The sequence below is a fragment of the Rana temporaria genome, chromosome 3, assembly GCF_905171775.1.
Source record: "Rana temporaria chromosome 3, aRanTem1.1, whole genome shotgun sequence".
Taxonomy (NCBI): domain Eukaryota; kingdom Metazoa; phylum Chordata; class Amphibia; order Anura; family Ranidae; genus Rana; species Rana temporaria.
The window spans coordinates 56,039,867-56,063,623 of record NC_053491.1 but is presented as its reverse complement, the minus strand read 5'-3'; the positions used below and the strand labels follow the sequence as shown (position 1 = coordinate 56,063,623).

Here is a 23,757-nt window from a genome sequence, read left to right as displayed (position 1 = left end):
CATTATTTAGCGGTAAACAATTGTCCTCTTTCTACCCTCTCTAATTTTATTTATTCATAAAGACAAGTAAAGCTGGACAGTTCCTTCAGTATATACAGTCAATGTTTGGGAGGTTGTAATCTCGCCATACACGCATGAACAAAGAAGAATGAATACACATTAAATAGCTCTTTTTTGAAAGGCATTTTTAAGCCGTATGTAAGTGGTAGCATGTAAGTAAGCTTTAAAGAACTACTATTCTTTATACAATATGTATATACATGATTTTGGTTTCGGTAAAAAAAAAAAGCTTATAAAGAATTAGGCACAGAGATTTTTTAGTAAAAATCTGAATACAGTATATTTTATCTTTAACAGATTGATGAACTACCGGAAGGAGCTGTGAAACCACCAGCAAATAAATTTCCAATCTTCTTTTTTGGCACTCATGAGACGTAAGTCATTTTCAATGGATCAACATATGTTGTATGCATAACACCCCTACTGTATGATATTACATAAGGAGACCGGATGAAGTGAAAGGGGTTGTAAAGGTTTCTTTTTTAAACAAACATGTTATATTTACCCCCACTGTTCAGCTCGTTTTGCACAGAGTAGCACCGATCCTCATCTTCTGGGGTCCCTCGGCAGCTGTCTCGGCTACTTCCCGCAAGAGTTAACCCCCCTCTGGGAAGCGCTCTCCCAAGGGGGTTAGCTTGCGGGCACGCTCCTGTGATACAGTTGGCGGCCATAGCCCCCGACTGTATCACTCGGCCCAGCTATCAATCATCCAATGAAGAGCCGAGAATGCCGGGCCGAGCAGCCAAGCGCGTTCACGACGTGGGACTTTTGAGGGCTTAGGTATGTAAACGGGGGGTTGGGGGGGCGTTAAGGTGAAAAAAGGCAAAGCTTTACAACCACTTGAAGACAAAAAATGGAAGAAGCCCAAGGTACACCAGTTGTAGGAAAGCTCCCTTGAATCTTTGGTATAATAATTTAGGAACTCAAAAGCGGAAATGCTCTGTACATTAGATAACTGTACAGTACAAATCAGAGGCAATGGCCAAACTCCCTTCTTTGAGATGCATGTTACAATTTATCCATCACTTCCATGAGTGGCCTTGCTAAGCAATGGTAAGGTTTACCTGACAGGATGGGGCAAGGATAGATCTATCAACAAGCGTGTTTAGTTATTTCCAGTACAGATCACCAAGATTGTTGTGTGCTAAACAACAGATCCAAGGCAGCGTGTGTGCAAATACAGTAGGTGTGCCACTTTTTCTGCCCTCATCCCCTTTCTCACAGTTTTTTTTTGCATAGAAAGGGCTAAAATTCTGTTCCGATTTTTAGAATATCCATGTTGATGAGGTAGTAAGCCTTGCCTCTATAAGGAAATAGATTCTGGCCCAGATTCTCAAAGGACTTACGACGGCGCAGCGCCATGTACGCCGTCGTAAGTCCTAATCTGGGCCGTCGTATCTATGCGACTGATTCTTAGAATCAGTTACGCATAGATATCCATTCGATCCGACAGGCGTAAGTCTCTTACACCGACGGATCGTAACTGCAATAATTTTTTTCCCCACTAGGTGGCGCTTCCGTCGATTTCCACGTTGAGTATGCAAATTAGCTAGATACGCGAATTCCTGGCGTATAGTTGCCCCTGCTATATGAGGCGCAGCCAATGTTAAGTATGGCCGTCGTTCCCGTGTCGAAAATTTATAAAATTACGTTGTTTGCGTAAGTCGTCCGTGAATGGTGCTGGACGTAATTTACGTCCACGTCAAAACAAATGACGTCCTTGCGACGTCATTTAGAGCAATGCGCGCTGGGATATTTTAGGGACGGCGCATGCGCAGTTCGTTCGGCGTGGGGACGCGCTTCATTTAAATGAAACACGCCACCCAACCCGCCGAATTTGAATTCCGCCGGGTGATTTACGCTACGCCGCCGCAACTTTACAGGCAAGGGCTTTGTGAATAAAGCACTTGCCTGAAAAAATGAGATACGTTACGCCCACACATTTTTGCGCCCATCTACGAGAATCTGGGCCTCTCTTTTTATCTCAGACTGTGTAAGAAAAACCTAAAACGTTTTATTATTTATGTTCTGTTTATTCTTGGCTAATTTTGATTTACTTGCTTGATTCATATGTGCCAATGATTCCCATATAAATATTTTTGTATTCTGAGAGCAATATGTGCTTTCATTTTCACCTCATTAGGCACTTTTTGGAAGAGGGGGGAGGAGTGTTTGCCCTGGAATTACTTTATATCTTAATTGTACAATACAGGACAAAGGACTTTTATTCATGGGTTCAGGTGATTGGACAAAAAATATGCTAGTTTTGTCCCTAGTTTACACACATATAACCCCACCCACTCCATGAGACTCCATTTTTTTTTTTTTATAGTGTTTCTTTGGCAGTGGCCGTGTTATCCTCAAGCATTTTTTTCTGAACCATTGTTGTTTTTTCTTTGAAGCTTCTATCAAGATCTGATTACTGTCTTTGGCTACATAACAGTTTCTGTATCGATTACTCTTGGTGTGTACCTTTGGGACTGTACCTGAACCCCACTAATACAATCCCGTGTTAGGTGCTCACCTTGGCCCATAGTGCAATGTGTGTATTTAGCCACAGGGTGCTTTACAGGGCTAGGGTCTATTTCATTGAACCAGGTTTTGGTGCTTTTGGCAGTGTGGGCAGGTGCCAAGTCCTGCTGGAAAATGAAGTCAGCATCCCCATAGAGCTTGTCTGCAGAAGGAAGCATGAAGTGCTCCAAAATCTCCTGGTAGACGGCTGTGTTGACCCCGGACTTAATGAAGCACAGCGGACCAACACCAGCAGATGACACGGCTCCCCAAATCAACACAGACTGTGGAAACCTCACACTGGATTTCAAGCATCTTGCAGTGTGTGCCTCTCCATTCTTCCTCCATACTCTGGGTCCTTGGTCTCCAAATGAGATGCAAAATTTGCTCTTATCAGAAAAGATGACTTTGGACCACTGAGCACCAGAACAGGTGTGTTTTCCTTTAGCCCGGGTAAGACGCTTCTGATGTTGTTTGTTGATCAGGAGTGGCTTAATAAGAGGAATACGACATTTGCAGCCCATGTCCAGGATCTGTCTGTGTGTTGTTGCTCTTGATGCATTGACTCCAGCCTCAGTCAGTTCCATGTGAAAATCCCCAAAACTTTGGAATGGCCTTTTCCTGACAATCATCTCTGGGCTGCCGTCATCCCTGCTGCTTGTGCACCTTTTTCTTCCACACTTCCACATAACTTTCTATTAATGTGCTTTGATACAGCACTTTGGGAACATCCAACTTCTTTTGCAATTTCCTTTTGAGGCATTCCCGCCTTATGGAGAGTGTCAATGATGGCTTTCTGCACAACTGTCAGGTCAATAGTCTTTCCCATGATTGTGATTCCTACTGAACCAGAGACCATTTAAAGGCTCTGGAAACCTTTGCAGGTGTTATGGCTTAATTAGCTGATTAGAGTGGGACACTTTTAGGTAGATTCAGAAAGAGTTAGGCCGGCTTATCAGTAGATAAGCCGGCCTAACTCTGAATCTACGCCGGCGTTTGTTTAAGCGTATGCTCAAACAGAGAAACGCTTAAACAAAGCTAAGATAGGACGGCTTGCGCCGTTCTATCTTAGCTTGCAATTTTTTGGATGGCCGCTAGGTGGCGCTTCCATTGCGGCCGGCATAGATTATGTAAATTAGCTTTTACGCTGATTCCCGAACGTACGCGAGCCCGCCGCAGTCGATTAACGTCGTTTCCGTAAGGCCTTAGGCGGCTTAAAGTTATTCCACCTATGAGGTGGAATAACAATGTTAAAGTATGGCCGCCGTTCCCGCCGCAAGGTTCACATTTTTTACGTTGTTTGCGTAAGTCGTCCGCGAATCGGGAGTTACGTCGTTTACCTCCACGTCGAAATCAATAGGCCCGTACGGCGTACTTAGTCGCAATGCGCCCTGGGAAATGTAGGCGCCCGGCGCATGCGCAGTTAGAAAAAACGTAAAAAAACGTGAGGTCAAGCCTCATTAGCATTAAACACGCCCCCCCCCCCCAACCCATTTGAATTAGGCGCCCTTACGCCCGCCGTGTTTACACTACGCCGCCCTAAGTAAGGAGGTAAGTGCTTTCTGAATCATGTACTTTCCTCTCTTACTTAAGGCGGCGTAGTGTAAACACGCTAGGCTACGCCGGCCTTAAGTTTAGGCGCCCCTACCTGAATCTACCCATTTTAGCCTAGAATATTGCACCTTTTCACAATATTCTTTGGAGATTGTGGATTTGGGGTTTTCGTGAGCTGTAAGCCATAATCATCACAATTTTGACAAATCACGGCTTGAACTATCTTGTTTTGCAATAATGAGTCTATTTCATATATTTGTTTCACCTTTTTAGTTGCATTGGTGAAATAAATGAACTTTTTCACGATATTCAAATTTTTCGAGTTTCACCTGTACGTGGGTTTGGATTTATTTACATGAGCTTTGTACTGACCATATGCTGCACATATTGGGGGTTATTTACTAAAGGCAAATCCACTTTGCACTACAAGTGCAAAGTACAAGTGCAAAGTGCACTTGAAATTGCACTGAAAGTGTACTTGGAAGTGCAGTCTCTGTAGATCAGAGGGGGACATGCCAGGAAAATAAAAAACAGCATTTTAAAATGCTGCATGGTAAAAATGCAGTACATGTTTTTCCTGCAGCTTCTCCATTGAAGTCTATTGATTAAAAAAAGCGCAATTTTGCATTAAAAAAGGTCCCTGACCCTTTCCAAAAATGCATTAATGTGACCATGTTTCATAGGAATCCATGTTAAAAAATATCCTGCATTTCTGCAAAAGGCAATTTTTTTTTTGAAAAAACACATTGGTGTGAATGGAGCCTAAATAAGACCGGGAAGTACAATAAGCACCAGACTGGAGAGTGCAAAATCTGGTGCAGCGCTGCATAGAAACCAGTTAGCTTCCAGTTTTTTTTTTGTCAAAGTCTAACCACTTCCTTATCGCGATATAGCCGAAAGACGGCTACAGCGCTGCTCAGTTGCTCCTGGGAGGGCTTCCGTGAATATCCTCCCAGAACCATGCCCATCCCGCACTCCCTGAGGCTCGCATCTGGTGCGTTCTGTGATTGCTGTGTCCTTCAGAGCTGATCTAAGATTGTGGTAAAGGGCCAGTCACAACGGCTGTTTACCAGGTGATCAGCTGTGTGCAATCACAGCTGATCACAATGTAAACAGAGTTGCCAGTTATTGACCCTCATTTCCTCACATGCTGTCACAGCATGAGGAGAGGAGAGCTGGTAACCGGCAATCTTGACAGGTGACATCTATACAGATAATCAGTGCTGCATATCAGTGCCTCCTCATCAGTACTGCCAATCAGTGCCCATTAGTGCAGACTATCAGTAAAGCCTAATCGGCGCACATCAGTGAAGGAGAAAAATTACTTATGTGTAAAATTGTATAACAGAAACTAAAAAAAAAAAGTTGTCTAAGGCTGCATTCACACCTTAGCGCAGTGTTTTGTACCACGATTTGCCGCGACAAATTGCAACGTTTTGTACCGTGATTTGCCGCGACAAAACGCGTAGTTTTTTAACCTTGTTTTCGCTGGAGGGGTGATTTACACATTGTCGGCTATGCCGAACGCCGAAGCCGCCAGAAAAAAAGGGTCAGGGACTTGTTTTGAGCTTCGGGCGTACAGCGTTTCGGCGTTCGGCGTGGAGATGTGAACCATCTCCATAGAGAACAATGTTAAATCACCCCTCCAGCGTATTTTAGGCTGCAATAGTGTCGGGCTTCAGGCGTTAAAACGCCTAGGTGTGAATGGAGCCTTAAACATATGTTTTGTCTTCTCTTATTCATTTTGTTTATTTAGATAATCTGAATCTAAAATGTTGTTTTTTTACTGTTTGCGCATGTCTCCGCGTTCTTTCGTGATATGTTTATCTTCATTTGCCTATGTAACTGTCTCTCAATAAAAACGTTTACAAAAAAAAAAAAAAGTTTTATTTTTTCAAAATGTTTCATCTTTTTTGTTTGCTTTTGCAAAAAAAATAAACAAAGCCCAGTGGTGATTAACCTGCCTGGCGGTATTCCCGAGTGTGGCTCGGGTTGAGATTTCTGTGCTATTATCGGTAACCCAGAGCCACATTCGGGATTGCCTTGCTGGATGCTGGAAGATGTGACTTACCTTTTCCCAGGGATCCAGCGATGTATTTCCACAGTGCACGGCGGCCGGATCTTCCGCCCGATGCACTGTGTGTTTCCCTGATTCCCTTCCCTACGAGCATCACGATGCAGGGGGGTGGAACGGTGGCAAATTCAAAAGTATAAAGTGAAAACACACTGATACAATGTAATCCTATTGGATTACAATAAAAAATAAAATACAGTGACCTTTGATTGCCCCCCAGTGCTTTCTCCAGTGCCCTTGTCTGCAGATTTACTGTACTTTGTGACTGTAAACTGCACAGCGACCATGGCATCAAAAAAGCGCGCCCCCACCTCAAATCCGCTAAACGGCGACAGCGATACAGAATCGCTTGCAGAGAAGTTGAGTGACAGCGACTCGTGGGGAAGTTCGTCATCAGACACAAAAAACGATTTTAGCGACGATCCTGCGACTGTGCCCAGTGATGTGCAGACTTGGTGCTCAATTGATTGCGGTACGAAGAACGTAGCGCCCCCAAGATTTCCGTTTACAGGGGCACCTGGTATCAAAGTGGATGTTAAGGATGACAATCCCTTGGCATACCTCCAACTTTTTTTGACGGATGAAGTTATCGCCAAAATTGTTTTGGAGACGAATCGCTTCCAGGAGCAACAAGCTGCTACCCATCAGCGATTTTCAAGGCTCTGAAAATGGGAACCAGTAACCAGAGAGGACATCTGGAAGTTTCTTGACCTTATAATTTTACAGGGAGTGGTGGGGAAACCCCTGCAGAAATGGTACTGGACAACCAACAAATTATTGGCCACTCCTTTTTTTTGGCACCGTTATGTCCGAATATAAATTTTCGCTGATTATGAAATATTTGCACTTTGAAAATAATGAGGACTTTGATGAGAGTTCTCATCCAGCTCCAAAACTGAAAAAAAATGGGAGATTTACTAGCTTATTTTGAATAATTTTCAGCAGACCTATGTACCAGACAGAGACATAAGTATTGGCGAAAATGGCCTACAAAGGTAGACTTAGCTGGATACAATATATCTCATCAAAGCGCGCTCCATTTGGCATAAAGTAATTTATGCTGTGTGAATCCAGCTCTGGGTACATCTGGAGTTCGGTCCTGTACACCGGGAAAGGGAACAAATTCTGCCAGCGATTCAGCAGTTTTGGAATGGCAACCGCTTTGGTTCTTTCCTTGATTGAGCCATTGCTGAACCAGGGCTACTGTGTCACCACAGACAATTTTTTTACGTCCCCAGAACTCTATGAGTTCCTTCTTCTGAACAAGACGGACGCATATGGGACCGCGAGGCCTAACCGGCGTGACATGCCGTCAACCTTTGCCAATAAAAAGCTTGGGGCAGGAGAAGTAGTTGCCTGGCAGAAAGGGAAAACAATGGCACTGAGGTGGCGGGACAAAAAAGACGTGTGCCTTATGAGTACCATTCATAACACCTCTACTGTAATGGTACACACCAAAGGTGGAAAGGATGTGATGAAGCCACAGGTCGTGTCGGATTATAACAACACCATGGGAGGTGTGGACAGAGCTGACCAGGCCATGACCTTTTATCCAGCCATGAGGAAGCAACAAAAAAAATATAAAAAAATCTTCCGGCATCTTCTGGAACAGTGCCTGTGGAATGCATTCATTTTTCTGAAAAAAAAAGTGACAGGCCTATGGTCCATGCGGACTTTGTGTGGAAGGTGGCAGAACTCATCTTTCTAAAGCACCAGACGCCAACGGCTGTAAACAGATCTGGACGTCGGGCTGCTGGTGTTGTGAACCCGGAACGCCAGACTGGTCGTCACTTTATGGACCACATTCTACCCACTGAAAATAAAACAGCACCCACAAGGATGTGTGTAGTTTGCTGCTCCAAGCGTGACGACACCGGAAGAAAAATCCAAAACATGTTTCTATTGTCTCGACTGTGACGTTGGACTTTGTGCCGTACCTTGTTTTAAAATGTTCCATACCCGAGACGTTTACTGACTACTAATATTGCACCCTTGTTTGACCAAATTTTTTTTTCGGAGTTTTTGATTATATTATTTAATAAAATGTATTGAATAACAAGTATTGTTATTATTAAATTATTATTTGTTATTTCCATGCAAAATAATGGTACCGCTTTCAGCACCTAAAATCTGAAAGAATCATACCACCAGGGAGGGCAAATACCACCAAAAGAAAGCGTTATCTTTCTAAAAATGTGTTGCATGACCACACAATTGTCATTCAAAATGCAATAGCGTTAAAAAGTTGGCCGGTCAGCAAGGAGGTATAAGTGCCCAGTAAGCACAGTTGAACAGTTAGAAGCTCGGAGCTGCCCCCAGATTTTGTACTATTCAGTGTTAGTAAATCCCAATATTATGTTTCCTTGTAGTGGGTTTAGTGATTTGCAGCACCGCCTATGCTTTGCAACACCATCAGTAGTGAGTTCCGTATTTCCTAACTGTTTTTATACTATTTATTGTTGAACAAACAATGAATGGTACAGAGATCTACACAAATAATGTCAAACATACATCTGGAGATTTTATTTCACCAGATCGATGCAAACGTCTTCATTTCTCTTTTAACCACTTAAGCCCCGGACCAAAATGCAGCTAAAGGCTCAGGCCAGGTTTTGCGATTCGGCACTGCGTCGCTTTAACAGACAATTGCGCGGTCGTGCGACATGGTTTCCAAACAAAATTTACGTCCTTTTTTTTCCCACAAATAGAGCTTTCTTTTGGTGGTATTTGATCACCTCTGCTGTTTTTATTTTTTGCGCTATAAACAAAAATAGAGCGACAGTTTTAAAAAAAATTCAATATTTTTTACTTTTTTTTATAATAAATATCCCCCAAAAATATATAAAAAAACATTTTTTTCCCTCAGTTTAGGTCGATAGGTATTCTTCTACCTATTTTTGGTAAAACAAATCGCAATGGTTTGCGCAAAATTTATAGCGTTTACAAAATAGGGGATAGTTTTATTGCATTTTTATTTATTTTTTTACTACTAATGGCGGCGATCAGCGATTTTTTTCGTGACTGCGACATTATGGCGGACACTTCGGACAATTTTGACACATTTTTGGGACCATTGTCATTTTCACAGCAAAAAATGCATTTAAATTGCATTGTTTATTGTGAAAATGACAGTTGCAGTTTGGGATTTAACCACAGGGGGCGCTGTTGGGGTTATGTGTTCCCTGAAGTGTGTTTACAACTGTAGGGGGGTGTGGCTGTAGGACTGACATCATCGATCGAGTCTCCCTATAAAAGGGATGACACATTTGATGCAGCCGCCACAGTGAAGCACGGGGAAGCCGTGTTTACATACGGCTCTCCCCGTTCTTCAGCTCCGGGGAGCGATCGTGAGGGGGCGGCTAGAAACGAATAGCCGCCCCCTCATCCCGGATCGCTCCCAGACGATTTCCGACCCCCGCATGTACCGGGAGGGGTCCCGATCGGACCCCCGACCCACGTCTAGGCAGGGACGTACAGGTACGCCCATCTGCCTGTACGTGCCATTCTGTGGACGTATATGTACATGCGGCGGTCGTTAAGTGGTTAATAACTGGACCTTCTTTGTATATTTTTGGCAATTTTGAGATTAACTTTTTTTTTTTAGCATTGCTGCTGCAAACATTCATTGCACGCTAGAGACTATTTTTATTTTATTTCTCTTTTCTAACAATTTTCCTTTTCAGTGGAAACTGCATTGTTATGCCCTGTACACACGATCGGATATCTGATAGAATCTAATCCGATGGATTTTTTCAAAAATCCGACCGTGTCCAACGCGGTGACGTAAAACACTACGACGTGCTGAAAAAAAATTTCAATGCTTCCGAGCATGCGTCGACTTGATTCTGAGCATGCGTGGATTTTTCTCCGATGGAGTTCCACACAGACGATCGTTTTTTTTCTATCAGTTTTTTATCCATAGGAAAATTTTAAAACATGTTCTATTTTTTTTCACTGATGGAAAACAAACCGATGGGGCCCACACACGATCGGTTTGTCCAATGAAAACGGTCCGTTTTCATCAGACAAACCGATCGTGTGTACAGGGCTTTAAAGGGGAAATTCTTGTCAGGGCATAGGCTGTAACTTGCATGTATAATGTTCATGTTTTCTTTTTTTATTAAACTGATTTCTTATGACTTTTCTGAAATTGACCTAGGTCATTTCTCTTACGTAAAGCTTGTGTTAAAATTGTAAAATTCTGGTTCCACAGTTATGGTCTTTAAAAGCAGACGTCTCATGAGCAGTGAAAATCTTATTGCGGATCTGTTCATTTATGTTGAAATATTTATCTCTCCTTGTCACAAGAATTGCTAAACAATTCTCCCGTAAGTCACGTTTATGTTTGATTTTGTTGTCTGTCAGCTCCTCCCTGACAGAAGTCAGATTTGTGGCCATTCCTACTGTGTAGATGAAGTGGAGCTCTTCTGTTATCACTCCCTGCTATGCTGTGACTGCATGCTGAGCTCTACTGACATCATTAGTGCTCATATAGCTGATACAGTTAAGTTTACTGCAGTGTATCTCACTGCATTGTCCTTCACTAAAGCCGGCTATAAACGGTTAGAATCTCGGATGGTTCAGCAGGAGATTCGAACCATGTATGGGCAGGCTTGGATTTTACATGTGATTATTGCAAATAGGGTTGTCCCGATACCACTTTTTTAGGACCGAGTACAAGTACTGATACTTTTTTTTTAAGTACTCGCCGATACCGAATACCGATACTTTTTTTAAAATGTGTCCCCAAATGCAGCCCTGTCCCCCCACTGATGCAGCCATGTCCCCCCATATGCAGCCATGTCCCCCCCATATGCAGCCATGTCCCCCCCCCATTTGCAGCCATGTCCCCCCACAGATGCCGCCATGTCCCCACACATGCAGCCATGTCTCCCCATATGCAGCCATGTCCCCATATATGCAGCCATGTCTCCCCATATGCAGCCATGTCCCCATATATGCAGCCATGTCCCCCCACAGATGCCGCCATGTCCCCACACATGCAGCCATGTCTCCCCATATGCAGCCATGTCCCCATATATGCAGCCATGTCCCCCCCATATGCAGCCATGTCCCCACACATATGCAGCCATGTCCCCACACATTTGCCGCCATGTCCCCCCACAGATGCCGCCATGTCCCCCCACAGATGCCGCCATGTCCCCACACAGATGCCGCCATGTCCCCCCACAGATGCCGCCATGTCCCCACACATGCAGCCATGTCCCCCCACACATGCAGCCATGTACCCCCATATGCAGCCATGTCCCCCCATATATGCAGCCATGTCCCCCCATATATGCAGCCATGTCCCCCATATAAGCAGCCATGTCCCCCCATATATGCAGCCATGTCCCCCCATAAGCAGCCATGTCCCCCCATAAGCAGCCATGTCCCCCCATATAAGCAGCCATGTCCCCCCATAAGCAGCCATGTCCCCCCATATAAGCAGCCATGTCCCCCCATAAGCAGCCATGTCCCCCCCCCCCTTACCTGCATGCTGCCGGCATATCGTAGGCGCATATTTACGCTGGGCGCATTTGCCGCTCCCATTGATTTTCTATGCACATATACAAATGAGGGAAATACGCCGATTCACGAATGTACTTGCGCCCAGCGCATAATATACGCGGTTTGCGTAAGTCGTACGTCTGGCGGAAAGTTAAGCCCCATATATGAGGTGCAAGTCATGCTAAGGTATGGACCAGGGAACACAGCTGCGTATTTTACGTCGTTTAGGTAGTACGTGAATAGTATCTTAGGGAGTAATTCCGACGTGATTCTGAGCATGCGCACAGGGATACGTCCACGGGACGGCGGATGCGCCTTTCGTTTTAAGTACTTGTCTGGCGCTCGGCCCATCATTTGCATGGGGTCACGCCTCATTAGCATGGTTCACGCCCACTTCCATCTACGACTGCTTACGCAGAGGGAACCCAGCGCAGTTTGGGAGGCAAGTGCTTTGAGAATTTGGTGCTTGCCTCTCTGCGCTACGTCGGCATAGCGTATATTAGATGCGCTACGCCGGCATAAAGATGCGCCAATGTATGTGAATCCGGGCTATAGGCTCCACGAGAAGGACTTGCCCATTGACACTTGAGTCTACTGTCTGTCAGGCCTCCCATTCTGGAGGGTCCCCCCCCCTACACCTTTTGTTGTGATGACTTTGTGGAATCAAATTCCATATTTCTCAGGAGTCTCTATACACAGCTTAGAGATTGTCAGTGCTCTTTCTGAATCATGGTCCCCCGATAAGTCTTCTTGCCATTCCTAGTATAAACATAGCTTTCATCTTTGATACAGTCCCCGAAATGGACACACACAACACAACCAACTAATACCACAGTGGAACAGATCGATCAATAATGATTCAAAATGAGATGGTGTCAAATGGAAGGAGCAGCTGGTTGGTGGTAGAGACGTAGTGAAGAAAACTCTAAATGTTACGCACCCTTAAACGCTTCTTCAGGAGCTTGCAGTGATGTATAGTATACAAAACAATATACGCAGGCAAGCCTGGCGGGATCATCCACCAATCAGCGGTTTCTCATGCTTTAAGCAATATAGAGCTTAAAAGGTCCTTTTAACTTGTGTGGGACGGGGGGTAATAACCATATCATCAACAGCCAAACTAGGGAACTTTGAACCAGGCACTAGTCCCATACACATGGAAAGGGGAAGCCTAATATGGCTATTCCTATGTAAAGTCCACTTTAAATGTAGGGGGCCAGTAGAGCTCCAACAGTGTTAAGACCAGAGCCAGTAAATGTAACGAAGACCCAACGTCCATATCTCTCCAGACAGAGTGAATCTGTCTCTGCCCTGTTCGGACGAATTTCAGACCATGGACAACTGTGGCTCATTAGTAAACTCTAATGCCGCGTACACGCGGTTGGAATTTCCAACAAGAAAAGTCCGATGTGAGCTTTTGGTCGGAAATTCCGACCGTGTGTAGGCTCCATCTGACTTTTTCTGTCGGAATTTCCGACAGCAAAAATTTGAGAGCTGGTTCTCAATTTTTCCGACAAGAAAAGTTCTTGTCGGAAATTCCGACCGTCTGTATGCAATTCCGATGGGCAAAAAAACATGCACGCTCGGAATTAATTTGAAGCATGCTCGGAATCATTAAACTACATTTTCCTCAGCTCATTTAAGTGTTGTATGTCACCGCGTTCTTGACGGTCGGAATTTTGTGTGACCGTGTAGAACACAAGTTTGAGCCAACATTCCGTCGGGAAAAAATCCACGTTTTTCTTGTCGGAATTTCCGATCGTGTGTACACGGCATTACACTCCTCCTGTTTGGGTGATGTGGAATGACCCCATAAGTAGTATGGCAGGCAAACCTTTCCATCTAAAGATCTAGGGCCAGATCCTCAAAAGGGATACGCCGTCGTATCCCTGTTTCTATCTTTGGAACTGATCCACAGAATCAGTTTCCAAAAGATAGGCAGAAGATCCGACATGTGTAAGGGACTTACACTGCCGGATCTTAGGATGCAGTACCGCATCCGCCGCTGGGGGCATTTCGAGTCGAAATGCCGCTTCGCGTATGCAAATGAGGACTTACGGAGATCCACAAAGCTTTTCAGCTTCGTTTTTTCTCCGTAAGTATTAAGTTGCATGTGTAAAATTAGGGCTGCTTTTACAAAGTGTAAACTGTTTACACCTTGTAAAAGTAGACCCTTCTTACCCGCAACGCTGTTATTTTTTATTTATTTTTTTCCCCGCCGTATCTTTTTTTTTCCCGACGCAACTTTTTTTACCCGGCGCGATTCACAAAACTCGGCGTAACGTAAAACCGCGCTATGCACGTCAGGAAAATGACGTTGTGAGCATGCACAGTACGTCCGGTGCGGGAGCGCGTCTAATTTAAATGGGACTCGCCCCATGAAAATAGGAACGCCTTACGCCGGACGGATTTAAGTTACACAGCCGAAAATTTCTAGGTAAGTGCTTTGTGGATCGGGCACTTAGGTAGAAATTTTGCGGCAGTGTAACTTAAATCAGAATATTTAAGTTACGGCGGGTCTTTGTGGATCTGCCCCTTAGTTCTAAAGCCCTGTACACACGGCCGAAATCCCGTCGTAAAAAAAAAACGTTTTTCTTGATGTGATTCTTGTCAAGCTTGACGGGATTCTCGCCTAGCTTTCCTTGCCTACACACTGTCAAGCCCAAATCTCGTTGTTCTAAAACGCGGTGACGCACAACACGTACGACGGCACTATAAAGGGGAAGTTTGATTCCACTGGCACAACCCTTGGGGCTGCTTTTGCTAATCTCGTGTTACCGCGTGTTAGTAAAAGTTTGGTGAGAGACGATTCTCGCTTTTCAGTCTATTACAGCGTGACGAATGTGCTATCTCCATTACAAACGCTAGTTTTACCGAAGGTGCACTCACGTCTCATACTTGATTCTGACCATGCGCGGGTTTTTAAGACTTGGAAAAGCATACACACAAACGTTTTTCTCGTCGTAAACCAGCCTGACGAGAATCACGACGAGAAAATTGAGACTCCCGACGAGAAAATAGAGAGCAGGTTCTCTTTTTTTCTCATCAAGATTCACAACAGTTTGCTCGACTAGAAACCATACACACGAACGGTTTTCTCGGCAAAAAGCTCTGCCAGCAGTTTTCTTGCCGAGAAAAACGAGCGTGTGTACGAGGCTTCAGTGTATGGTGGGGAGACAAAAAGTTGGGCACCAATTACTTTATTATTTTTTTTCTCTTTTGTTGCTGAACTCAACTAAAGGAGAATTTGACAATTCTTGACATCTAATTTAAATAATAAAACACTGACCAGATTACCTGTAATAATGCAATAAATGTTGTTTACTTATTGTAATACTGATTCTGAAAGATCACATTATTATTTTCCCATTGCAGTGCATTTTTGGGCCCAAAAGATCTGTTCCCATACAAGGAATTTAAGGACAAGTTTGGGAAGTCAAACAAAAGGAAAGGATTCAATGAAGGATTGTGGGAAATAGAGAACAACCCCGGAGTAAAATTTACTGGGTATCAAGTAAGCAAATATCTGTTATTGATTGTCTGCTATATAGATTGAATGAATTAGTTGTAGTTTATGCTGTAAAACGATCATCTTTCTGTGCATGCAAGGCTGAACTTTGGACTCCACTAAAACATAGAAGCTTATTTATAAAACATTTGTTGGATGAATGTCGTACACATTTGTGCAGGTTGAAAAATGAGGGCAATTATTTCTGTAGAAGATTAAAGCGGAACTTCACCCAAAAGAGGAAGTTCTGCTTGTTTGCATCCCCCCCTCCCCTCCTCCGACTGCTACAATTGGCACAGGTACCTGGTTTTGACAGGTACCTGCTCTCACTTCAGGTCAAATCACTGTGGAAATCTGAGTTGAAGTTCGACCCCCTCCTGTAGCCATCTGGGACACATCACAATTCCCAAAAAACTGTGGTACCATTCACAAGTGCAGTGCGGCTCACATATGTGCTGTAGGAAACTGGCGGTTCCCCTTTCTTAAAGCAGTTGTAAAGTCAAAAATATAAAGTACTCGTATCCCCTCTGTTTTAGGAATATATTAAGTACAGTGTGTGTGTTTTTTTTAAATTATCAATCGAAATGCCTTTTTTGCCAGTGCTGCTGTGTTGTCACATGTCCTCCTTTCCCCCACTCCTTTCCGATCTAAGGGAGTACAGTGGAAGGGGCTGAGATTCCCCTCTGACATATGCAAGCTAGCAGAGGGGAGGACATGTGACCCACACAGCAGCGCTGGGTACAGAAAATATTTAGCGTTATAATTAAAAAAAAACACACTGTACTTTATATCTTCCTAAAACAGAGGGGATACAAGTAATTAATATACTGTATGTTACTTTACAGCCACAATGGAATAGATGCAGGAGGGGAGGGACAGAGACGAGAGGAGATCGGCTCAGAGCACAGATTGCAGAAATGACAGGGAGGGAGGGGGGGAGATGCAGAGACTCTGAACACAGAGCAGGGTGATGAAGGCAAGTAAACTGGCCACACTTTCATGGATCAGAAGCCATGATTAGCATGGTCAGTAGGGGAACACAGGAACAGGAAAGATCAACCAGGTATTGTAGAACATGTATTGGGACAAACAACACTGAAAAAAACACTATGCTATATCCCCTGTCTTAAAGGGACAGGAGCATGTTTTTTTTTTTTAACTGCTGGCGTTCTGTCGAGAAGTGCTCCCCTATCGAATAGTGCCTGGGGGGAACCGCACATTCGCCGCACTGGGCCGAAGAAGAGCTTAGATTACGATCAGCTGTTGTCTCGCGTGGCCGAAACATGAGAGGGGTGGATATTTACTTGAAGGGGTCGGATTATTCAATGATGGGCAGTGCAGTGCTGTGGGCAGGATTTTTACATATGGCCAAACATCGCTGCAAAACAAATCTTTATCTGCTATTGATTTTGAAGGCTATATTAGATAAATATTTTTTTAGTAGCTTTGTTTGGCCATCGATAAAAACTCCACCCCCAGCACTGCCCATCATGTAAATATCCGCCCCCTTCATGTAAATATCCACCCCTCTCCTACATAAATGTGCCTCGGCAACGCGAGACAACAGCTGATGTAAACTCAGCTGTTCTGAGGGTCCGTTCTGCGCATGCGCATTCATTTTTCGATTGGAGGCATTTCTCGACAGGACATTGGCACCTGGACCCCGAAGCAGATTGATCAATCGGCTCGGGTGATAACATGGCTGGACATCCTCATCCCTCTACAGGTAAGTGTCCTTATATTATAAGTCAACAGCTACAGTATTTGTAGCTGTTGACTTTTTTGGGGGGAGACTGGAGCTCCTCTTTAATTCTTCGTTTATAATGTTTTTATTTTAAAGTAATAGATTACAACAGTTACAGTATGTCAGGTGACAACAACTTAGAATGAGATACAGCATTGAAATACAGATAAATGCAATAATAATTGTACTGTTGTAGGAGTTAAGTAGATAAGTAGATAAGTATTATACAGATATAAATAAACATAAATAAAAAAAGTTACTAATAAATGGGAATGGGAACTAATGGAGGGAAGGGAGAGGGTAGTGGTGTTCCAAAGGTGGATTTCATTTATTTTATTTCACTATTATCTATGAAAGGGTATCAATACCATGACACGAGAACTCTTGAATCAAAAGTGTCTGGCGTATAGTATATGGCCCAGGGTTTCCATATGCTATCGAATTTTTCCAATCCATTTTTGTCTAGCGCTTCTAGTTTAGCATGTTCGAATGAAAGATTCATTGTTTTTTCGGCTTCCGACAACAGTAATGCAGGTGATTTCCATGCACTAGATTGTACCTGTTTCGCGGCTATCATAAACAGAAGAAATAACTTATGCTGATTCCGAGAAAGGGTTTCTGGTTTAATGTTAAGTAAGGCTGTCATTGGATCTGGTAATATAATACAGTCAAATATTTTAGAAGCGATTCTAAAAATCCCTTCCCAGAATTTCCTTTCAAGTGGACACTGCCACCAGATGTGGATATATGTTCCTTTGTCTGGGCAACCGCGGAAACAGAGATCTGAACAGTTTGCTGAAAATTTGGCTAATCTATTGGGAACCAGGTACCAGCGGGAAAGCACTTTATATGATGTTTCCATTGCCGATACATTTATAGATGAAGAGCTAGTATTAGACCAAATGCTTGCCCAGGTTTCGTTATTAATTTTACATTCCAGGTCTAATTCCCATTTAGCAATATAAGAAGGTATTATGGTATTTGTTTTAGTGATCAATTGAGAATAAATTATTGAAATACGACCTTTGGCACGTGGATCTTTGAGACATATCCTTTCAAATTGGGTAATATTATTTAAATTTTCGCTAAGGCTAAGGGAAGGTCCATAAAAGTTTTTGATTTGAAGGTATCTGAAAATTTCTGTAGTGGGGAGGCCGGATGCCTCACAAAGGTCTGGAAAAGGTTGAATTGTAGTTGTTTATGCTATGTGATATAAACACGTAATACCAGCCCCGATCCAAGCCTTAAGATTTCTTGGAAATACCCATGCTGGATAAAAGGTCGGATTTTTATAAAAGGAAAGAAGCGGAATGTGTGGGGATTGCAATCCATGAGAGGTTTTGTACCCATCCCATAATGACAATGAGTGTTTCGAGATTGGATTTTTCATTTTTGTACGGTTTTGAGGGCTCAGCCAAAGGATATTAGTAGTAGGAAGAGGGTCAAAGTCTATTGGCTCCTCTTTAATTCTTATGATCATCAGCGCCATCTTGTGGACAAAATGTGAAGTATTTTCTCATTGAGTTATTTCAGAAAACGATATCACAATTTGTTCATTAGATTGAGCTGACAATCATTGGAATTAATCTAACAGAAATGACAGCCCAAATACATGCAGCCTGCATTTGTCCAATGAATGTTTCATATATAGACCCCATAGTGTCTGCACTGGTAGTTGCCCAGCACACATTGAATGGTTTGTGTTATTTGTATAGGAAAATTGCTAAATAAATAACAGTATCCTTGTGCAGATTACCAGACCTTTTTCTGCAGAATTCCAGCCGGGGTAACTGATTTTCCTGTTCATTTCTATTGCACACTTTCCCTGCAATTCATTACCAGTGTTGTAGACACTCTTTGGAAATCTGTCTTGTGGTGGTTCAACAAAAGGTGGAACCGGCAGCAGATTTATGTACATGTTGGTAAGGTGTATATAAATCTATTGGAACTTTGATAGAACTGTTGCAAGCATCTCTCCTGTGAAGTGGTGTTTTTTTTACAGACAGATACATTATTTGGAGATGTTAAGAGAATAATGTAAATGTATCAATTATCAGTTTCAGTGGACTGTAAAGTAGAACTAAAGGCAAAACGTATTTATTTCCTTTTTAGATAGAGTGGAGAGGGATTAGAACACCCGACACCCGTCAAAAAAAGAGTTTTGCCTAATAGTTCTACTTTAACAACACAATCAACAGTTTACGCCAACAGGGAAGAGATTTTGGTTACCTCCACTTTCCTTATCACCAACTATATTGTTGCAACAATAATGGCATACAGTTAAAGTGTTGCAAATAGAGCTGCTTGAACTTGTCGCATCCATCGAGACTAATAAATATGTTGCCAGGTTTTCATGAATTTGGCGCAAGGCTTCTGACTATGTATGAATGAGTAACTTGTAGAGCGATACAAACGCGAACTAAATTGCCTCAAGGCGCTTATATACACATACGCTATAAACACACACTTATATACACACACTGCCAGAAATGTGGCGCAAATGCCTTACTGAATCGTCCCAATAACTCTAGTCCCTGACTCACCCCCTTGATAGAAGCACCCCAGACCCAGCTGTCAGCATCTGAGAGACCAGTCCCAGTCATACGGTCAGTGGGTGGTAACATGCTAGTCTTTACATTCTAAATAGTCATTTAAAACTGTATTTGAAAAAAAAAAATTGAGGGCAATTTCAATAAAGCTGCTATGACACTTTTCTGGTTTAAATTGCTCTTGTTAATGTGTTGGATCCAATTCAAAAACAGCATCTGCAACTTTTTTGGTTCTGACAGCGACTTGTGTGCCAAATTGAAATAGTTCTACTTTGCTCCACTTCTATATTGCAGAGCTACACCTGCGCCAATTTCATAATAAAATACCGTTTGGGGTTGATTTAACAAAACTGGGGAGTGCACAATCTGGTGTAGCTCTGCAAAGAAACCAAACACCTTCCAGATTATATTGTCAAAGTTGAATTGAACAAGCTGAAGTTAGAAGCTGATTGGCTACCATGCACAGCTGCACCAGATTTGGCTATGTCCAGTTTTAGTAAATCAACCCCAGTGTATCTTATGAAAGTGGAGCTGATTAAGACTTAAGCCTTGTACACACGACCGAGAATCTCATCATAAAAGAAACGTTGTTTTTCTCGACGAGATTCTTGTCAAGCTTTCTTTGCATACACAATGTCGAGACAAAATCTCGTTGTTCTCAAACGCTGTGATGTATAACACGTACGACGGCACTATAAAGGGGAAGTTCGATTCAACTGGCGCCACCCTTGGGGCTGCTTTTGCTAATCTCATGTTACCGCGTGTTAGTAAAAGTTTAGTAGGAGACGATTTGCGCTTTTCAGTCTTTGTGCTTTTCAGTCTGTTACAGCGTGACGAATGTGCTATCTCCATTCCGAACGCTACTTTTACTGAAGGTGCGCTCCCGTCTCATACTTTTTTCTAAGCATGCGCGGGTTTCTAAGCATAAACACGAACAAGATTCTCATCGTAAACCAGCCGACGAGAAACACGACGAGAAAATTGAGACTCCCAATGAGAAAATAGAGAGCACGTTCTCTTTTATTCTCGTCGAGATCCACAACAGTTTTCTCTATGAAAAACATACACGCGACAAACGACTCGGCAAAAAAGCTCTTCCAGCAGTTTTCTTGATGGTTTTTGCCGAGGAAAACTGTTGTGTGTACGAAGCTTCGTTGGGATGTTTTTGAGTCGAAAAAACAAAGGACAAGTTGGAAAATTTCTGCCAAAACAAACGATAAATTGAAAGGTTAATGTGTTTCCCGTCCAAACTGTCTGCACTAGGTGTCCACTAAACGATTTATCGGTCATTACATGATGGCACTATTGTTTTCGAAAATGGGTTTGGACGATTGTTCGTATAGCGTGTGGACAGCATAACTCTCTTTTGGTGTACAAACACAAATTTTGCAAAAGTGTCTTGCTTTCCAAAAGAGGCAAAGTAAGTTGTACAAGTGCTAGACAGGTACATGAATTTGGTGCAGGCTGTGTCACTTTTAGGCCTGACTCACACCTATGCATTTTTTTGTGTTTTCAGTTTTGCAGAAACGCACTACAGTCCATTTAACAAGGTTTCCTATGGATGTAGTTCACATCTGTGCATTTTATGAAAAGGGCCAGGGATTTTTTTCTGGTTCAATTGACTTCAATGGATCAAAAGCATATATTGAAAAATGCAAAATGCAACCTGCATAGGAGTGAATGCAAAACACTTTAGCAAAATCTGTCTGCACCAGTCTTCATGAATTCCAGGGAATGTGTTCATATGCAACATTTGTACCGTTTCAGTAATTTTCGGTTCTATTTCTACTGGGTGACTAAAGGTCAGAAAACTTAAAAAAAAAAAAAAAAAAAAAGTGTGTTGTTAGGACAGGTAGAACACTGAATCATGCCGCACATGCAATGGTAGAAAAAAAAAAATTGTGAAATGTATCTAACGTAAAAATATAAAGTGTTAAGTATACACTTTGAATTGTTTTAATAAATATTTCTCTAGAAGTTACTTTAATGACTTTCCTATTTTTACTTTTGTTGCTGTTCCTTGGATTAATTATTGTATTTGCTTCATCGAGCGGTCACCAATTTATCAATAATTGTGGCCAGCATTCCTGTTTAATGGGGATTCATACTGGGAGGCATATACAAGCTGCTATAACAAACCGCCTTTTAAATATACTAGTGGTTGATGCTGTTTCTGGCTTCAGTGCGTTTGGAATCGCTGGCCAAGGACAAGAAATACAGAAAATTAAGTGAGAACACCGAATTTGCTTACTTGTTTGGGTTCAGTCACTGAGAACATTCTCAAACTGTTAGATTAGCAAGACTAATAGAAATTACATTTTTAGCAGGAGGGATCAGCAATGACAGGACGTGTGTCCCTCTCAGGTTTCCGATAGTAAGTGAATATGACCTACTGTATTTATTGGCGTATAACACTCACTTTTATACCCTGAAAATAGAGGGTAAACTGTGCCTGTGTGTTATACCCAGGGGGCTGTGGACGTTTTTTCCCTGAAACTTCCCTCTTAAAATTAGGGTGCGTGTTATACACCTGTGCATGTTATATGCCGATAAATACGGTAGATCAATTACCTTCTGCCTTTACAATCACTTTAAGAGCCCTTTCACTTACGGCGGGGAAAGCGCCGCTAGTTTTGGCAGAGATTTAACATACCGTATTTGCCGGCGTATAACACGACTCGGCATATATTTTTTTTTTTGTTTACAAACGGTTTATTGGAATATAAGTCTCAATACAGTTAAAGTTCACATTGGCAAGGAGTACAAAAATACATACATATGTAGTGAACATCAGTGAAGGATATGCATAGCATTTATTCGAGAGGCAGAGGAATAGGTTATGGTTTGTATAAAAGGCTGCACGGCAGCATAGTACAGTGATGTAAGTACTATATGAATTAGTTTAATGGCAAGGAGAGGAGGGAAATATAAAAAAAAAAAAAAAAGGGGGGGGGGATAGCAGACTCATAAAATGATTCATTGGATCAACAGAGATAGGTCCCACGGCCTCCACTTCTGATCGTATATGCTCATAGTATCATATAAGGTGTGATGTATGCGTTCTGCTAGTTTGATGGACAACATACGATCCATAATTTGGGCCCATGGCACCGTGGCTGAACGCCAGTTGAGAGCTATTGCCCAGTGTATTGATGTGAGCAAGGTATGTATTAGCCTGGTATGGGCTATAGGGATGTCAGGAATAGGATAAAAAAGGAGACACATTTTTGGTGTGAGTTCTATTCTTCTACCTGTTATCTGTTCTATTTTGATACTGACCTGTTGCCATGTATTTTTGAGGTGTGTACATTCCCAGAAGGTGTGGATAAGGGAACCTTGTACTGGGCAACCTCTAAAACAAAGGGGAGAAGTTGCAGGATAGAATGAATTAATTCTGTCAGGGGTAAGGTACCATCTATATTGGAGTTTAATGGCAGATTCCCTAATAGAGGCTGTCTTGGTGCATTTCCGTAGGTTGTTAGTCATGCTGTCCCATTGTTCAGTGGAGAAGGATTCATCTAGATCTGACTCCCATTGCTGCATTTGGTGTGTTTTGTCTGGTAAATTGTGTTCGTTTAGGGTTCTATAGATTCTAGATATCAAGCCCCTATCTCGGGGTGAAGTAAGACAAATTTGTTCAAAAATCGTGAAGGGGTTTTGGAGGGAGAGAGAGAAGTTTTTTTGATAGAATAGTTTGATATTATTATAGTCTGAGAATTCCATATCTTTAAGTTTATATTCTGTTTGCAAATCTAAGAATGTGCGAAAAGTATTATTTTTAGTGAAAGCTTTTAGGTTAGATAGATTGAGGAGTTTCCAAATAGAATATTGGTTGGAGTGTAGGTCGGGGGGGGGTAAATAAAGGGTCCCCTATGAAGGAAGCTAGGGGAGGGATCTCTGAGGAGATGTTAAACTTATGTTTATGTCTGTGCCATAATAGTAGGTCCTGGTGTACTACTTTATTAAGTTGACCCATTCTTTGAGTTTTAATAGATTTAGACCATAGGAGGCCTTGGAGGTGGAACGGTAGGACAGATTGTTCCTCAAATTCTAGCCAGGGGATATGATTGGAGGGTGCATACCATTGTGCCAGTTGTGTATATCTGGCAGAAAGGTAGTATAGCCATAAGTTTGGCATACTCAACCCTCCCCTCGATTGAGGTCTATACATCAGTGCATATCCAAATCTAGATTTTTTATTTTGCCATATAAATTTGTTTATTTCTCTTTGTATAGAATCTAGGGC

General features: G+C 42.5%; 1 protein-coding gene across 2 annotated transcripts in view; it reads left to right on the top strand.

Moving 5' to 3' along the window:
• The window catches only part of HDGFL3 (HDGF like 3), an 86,527-nt gene that overhangs the window by 25,371 nt on the left and 37,399 nt on the right, over positions 1-23,757 (top strand). For both annotated transcript variants that reach the window (XM_040342608.1, XM_040342607.1), the window contains exons 2-3: positions 358-434; positions 15,086-15,224. In XM_040342608.1, coding sequence (XP_040198542.1) covers positions 358-434; positions 15,086-15,224 — 216 coding nt within the window. The remainder of the gene's footprint in view (positions 1-357; positions 435-15,085; positions 15,225-23,757) is intronic.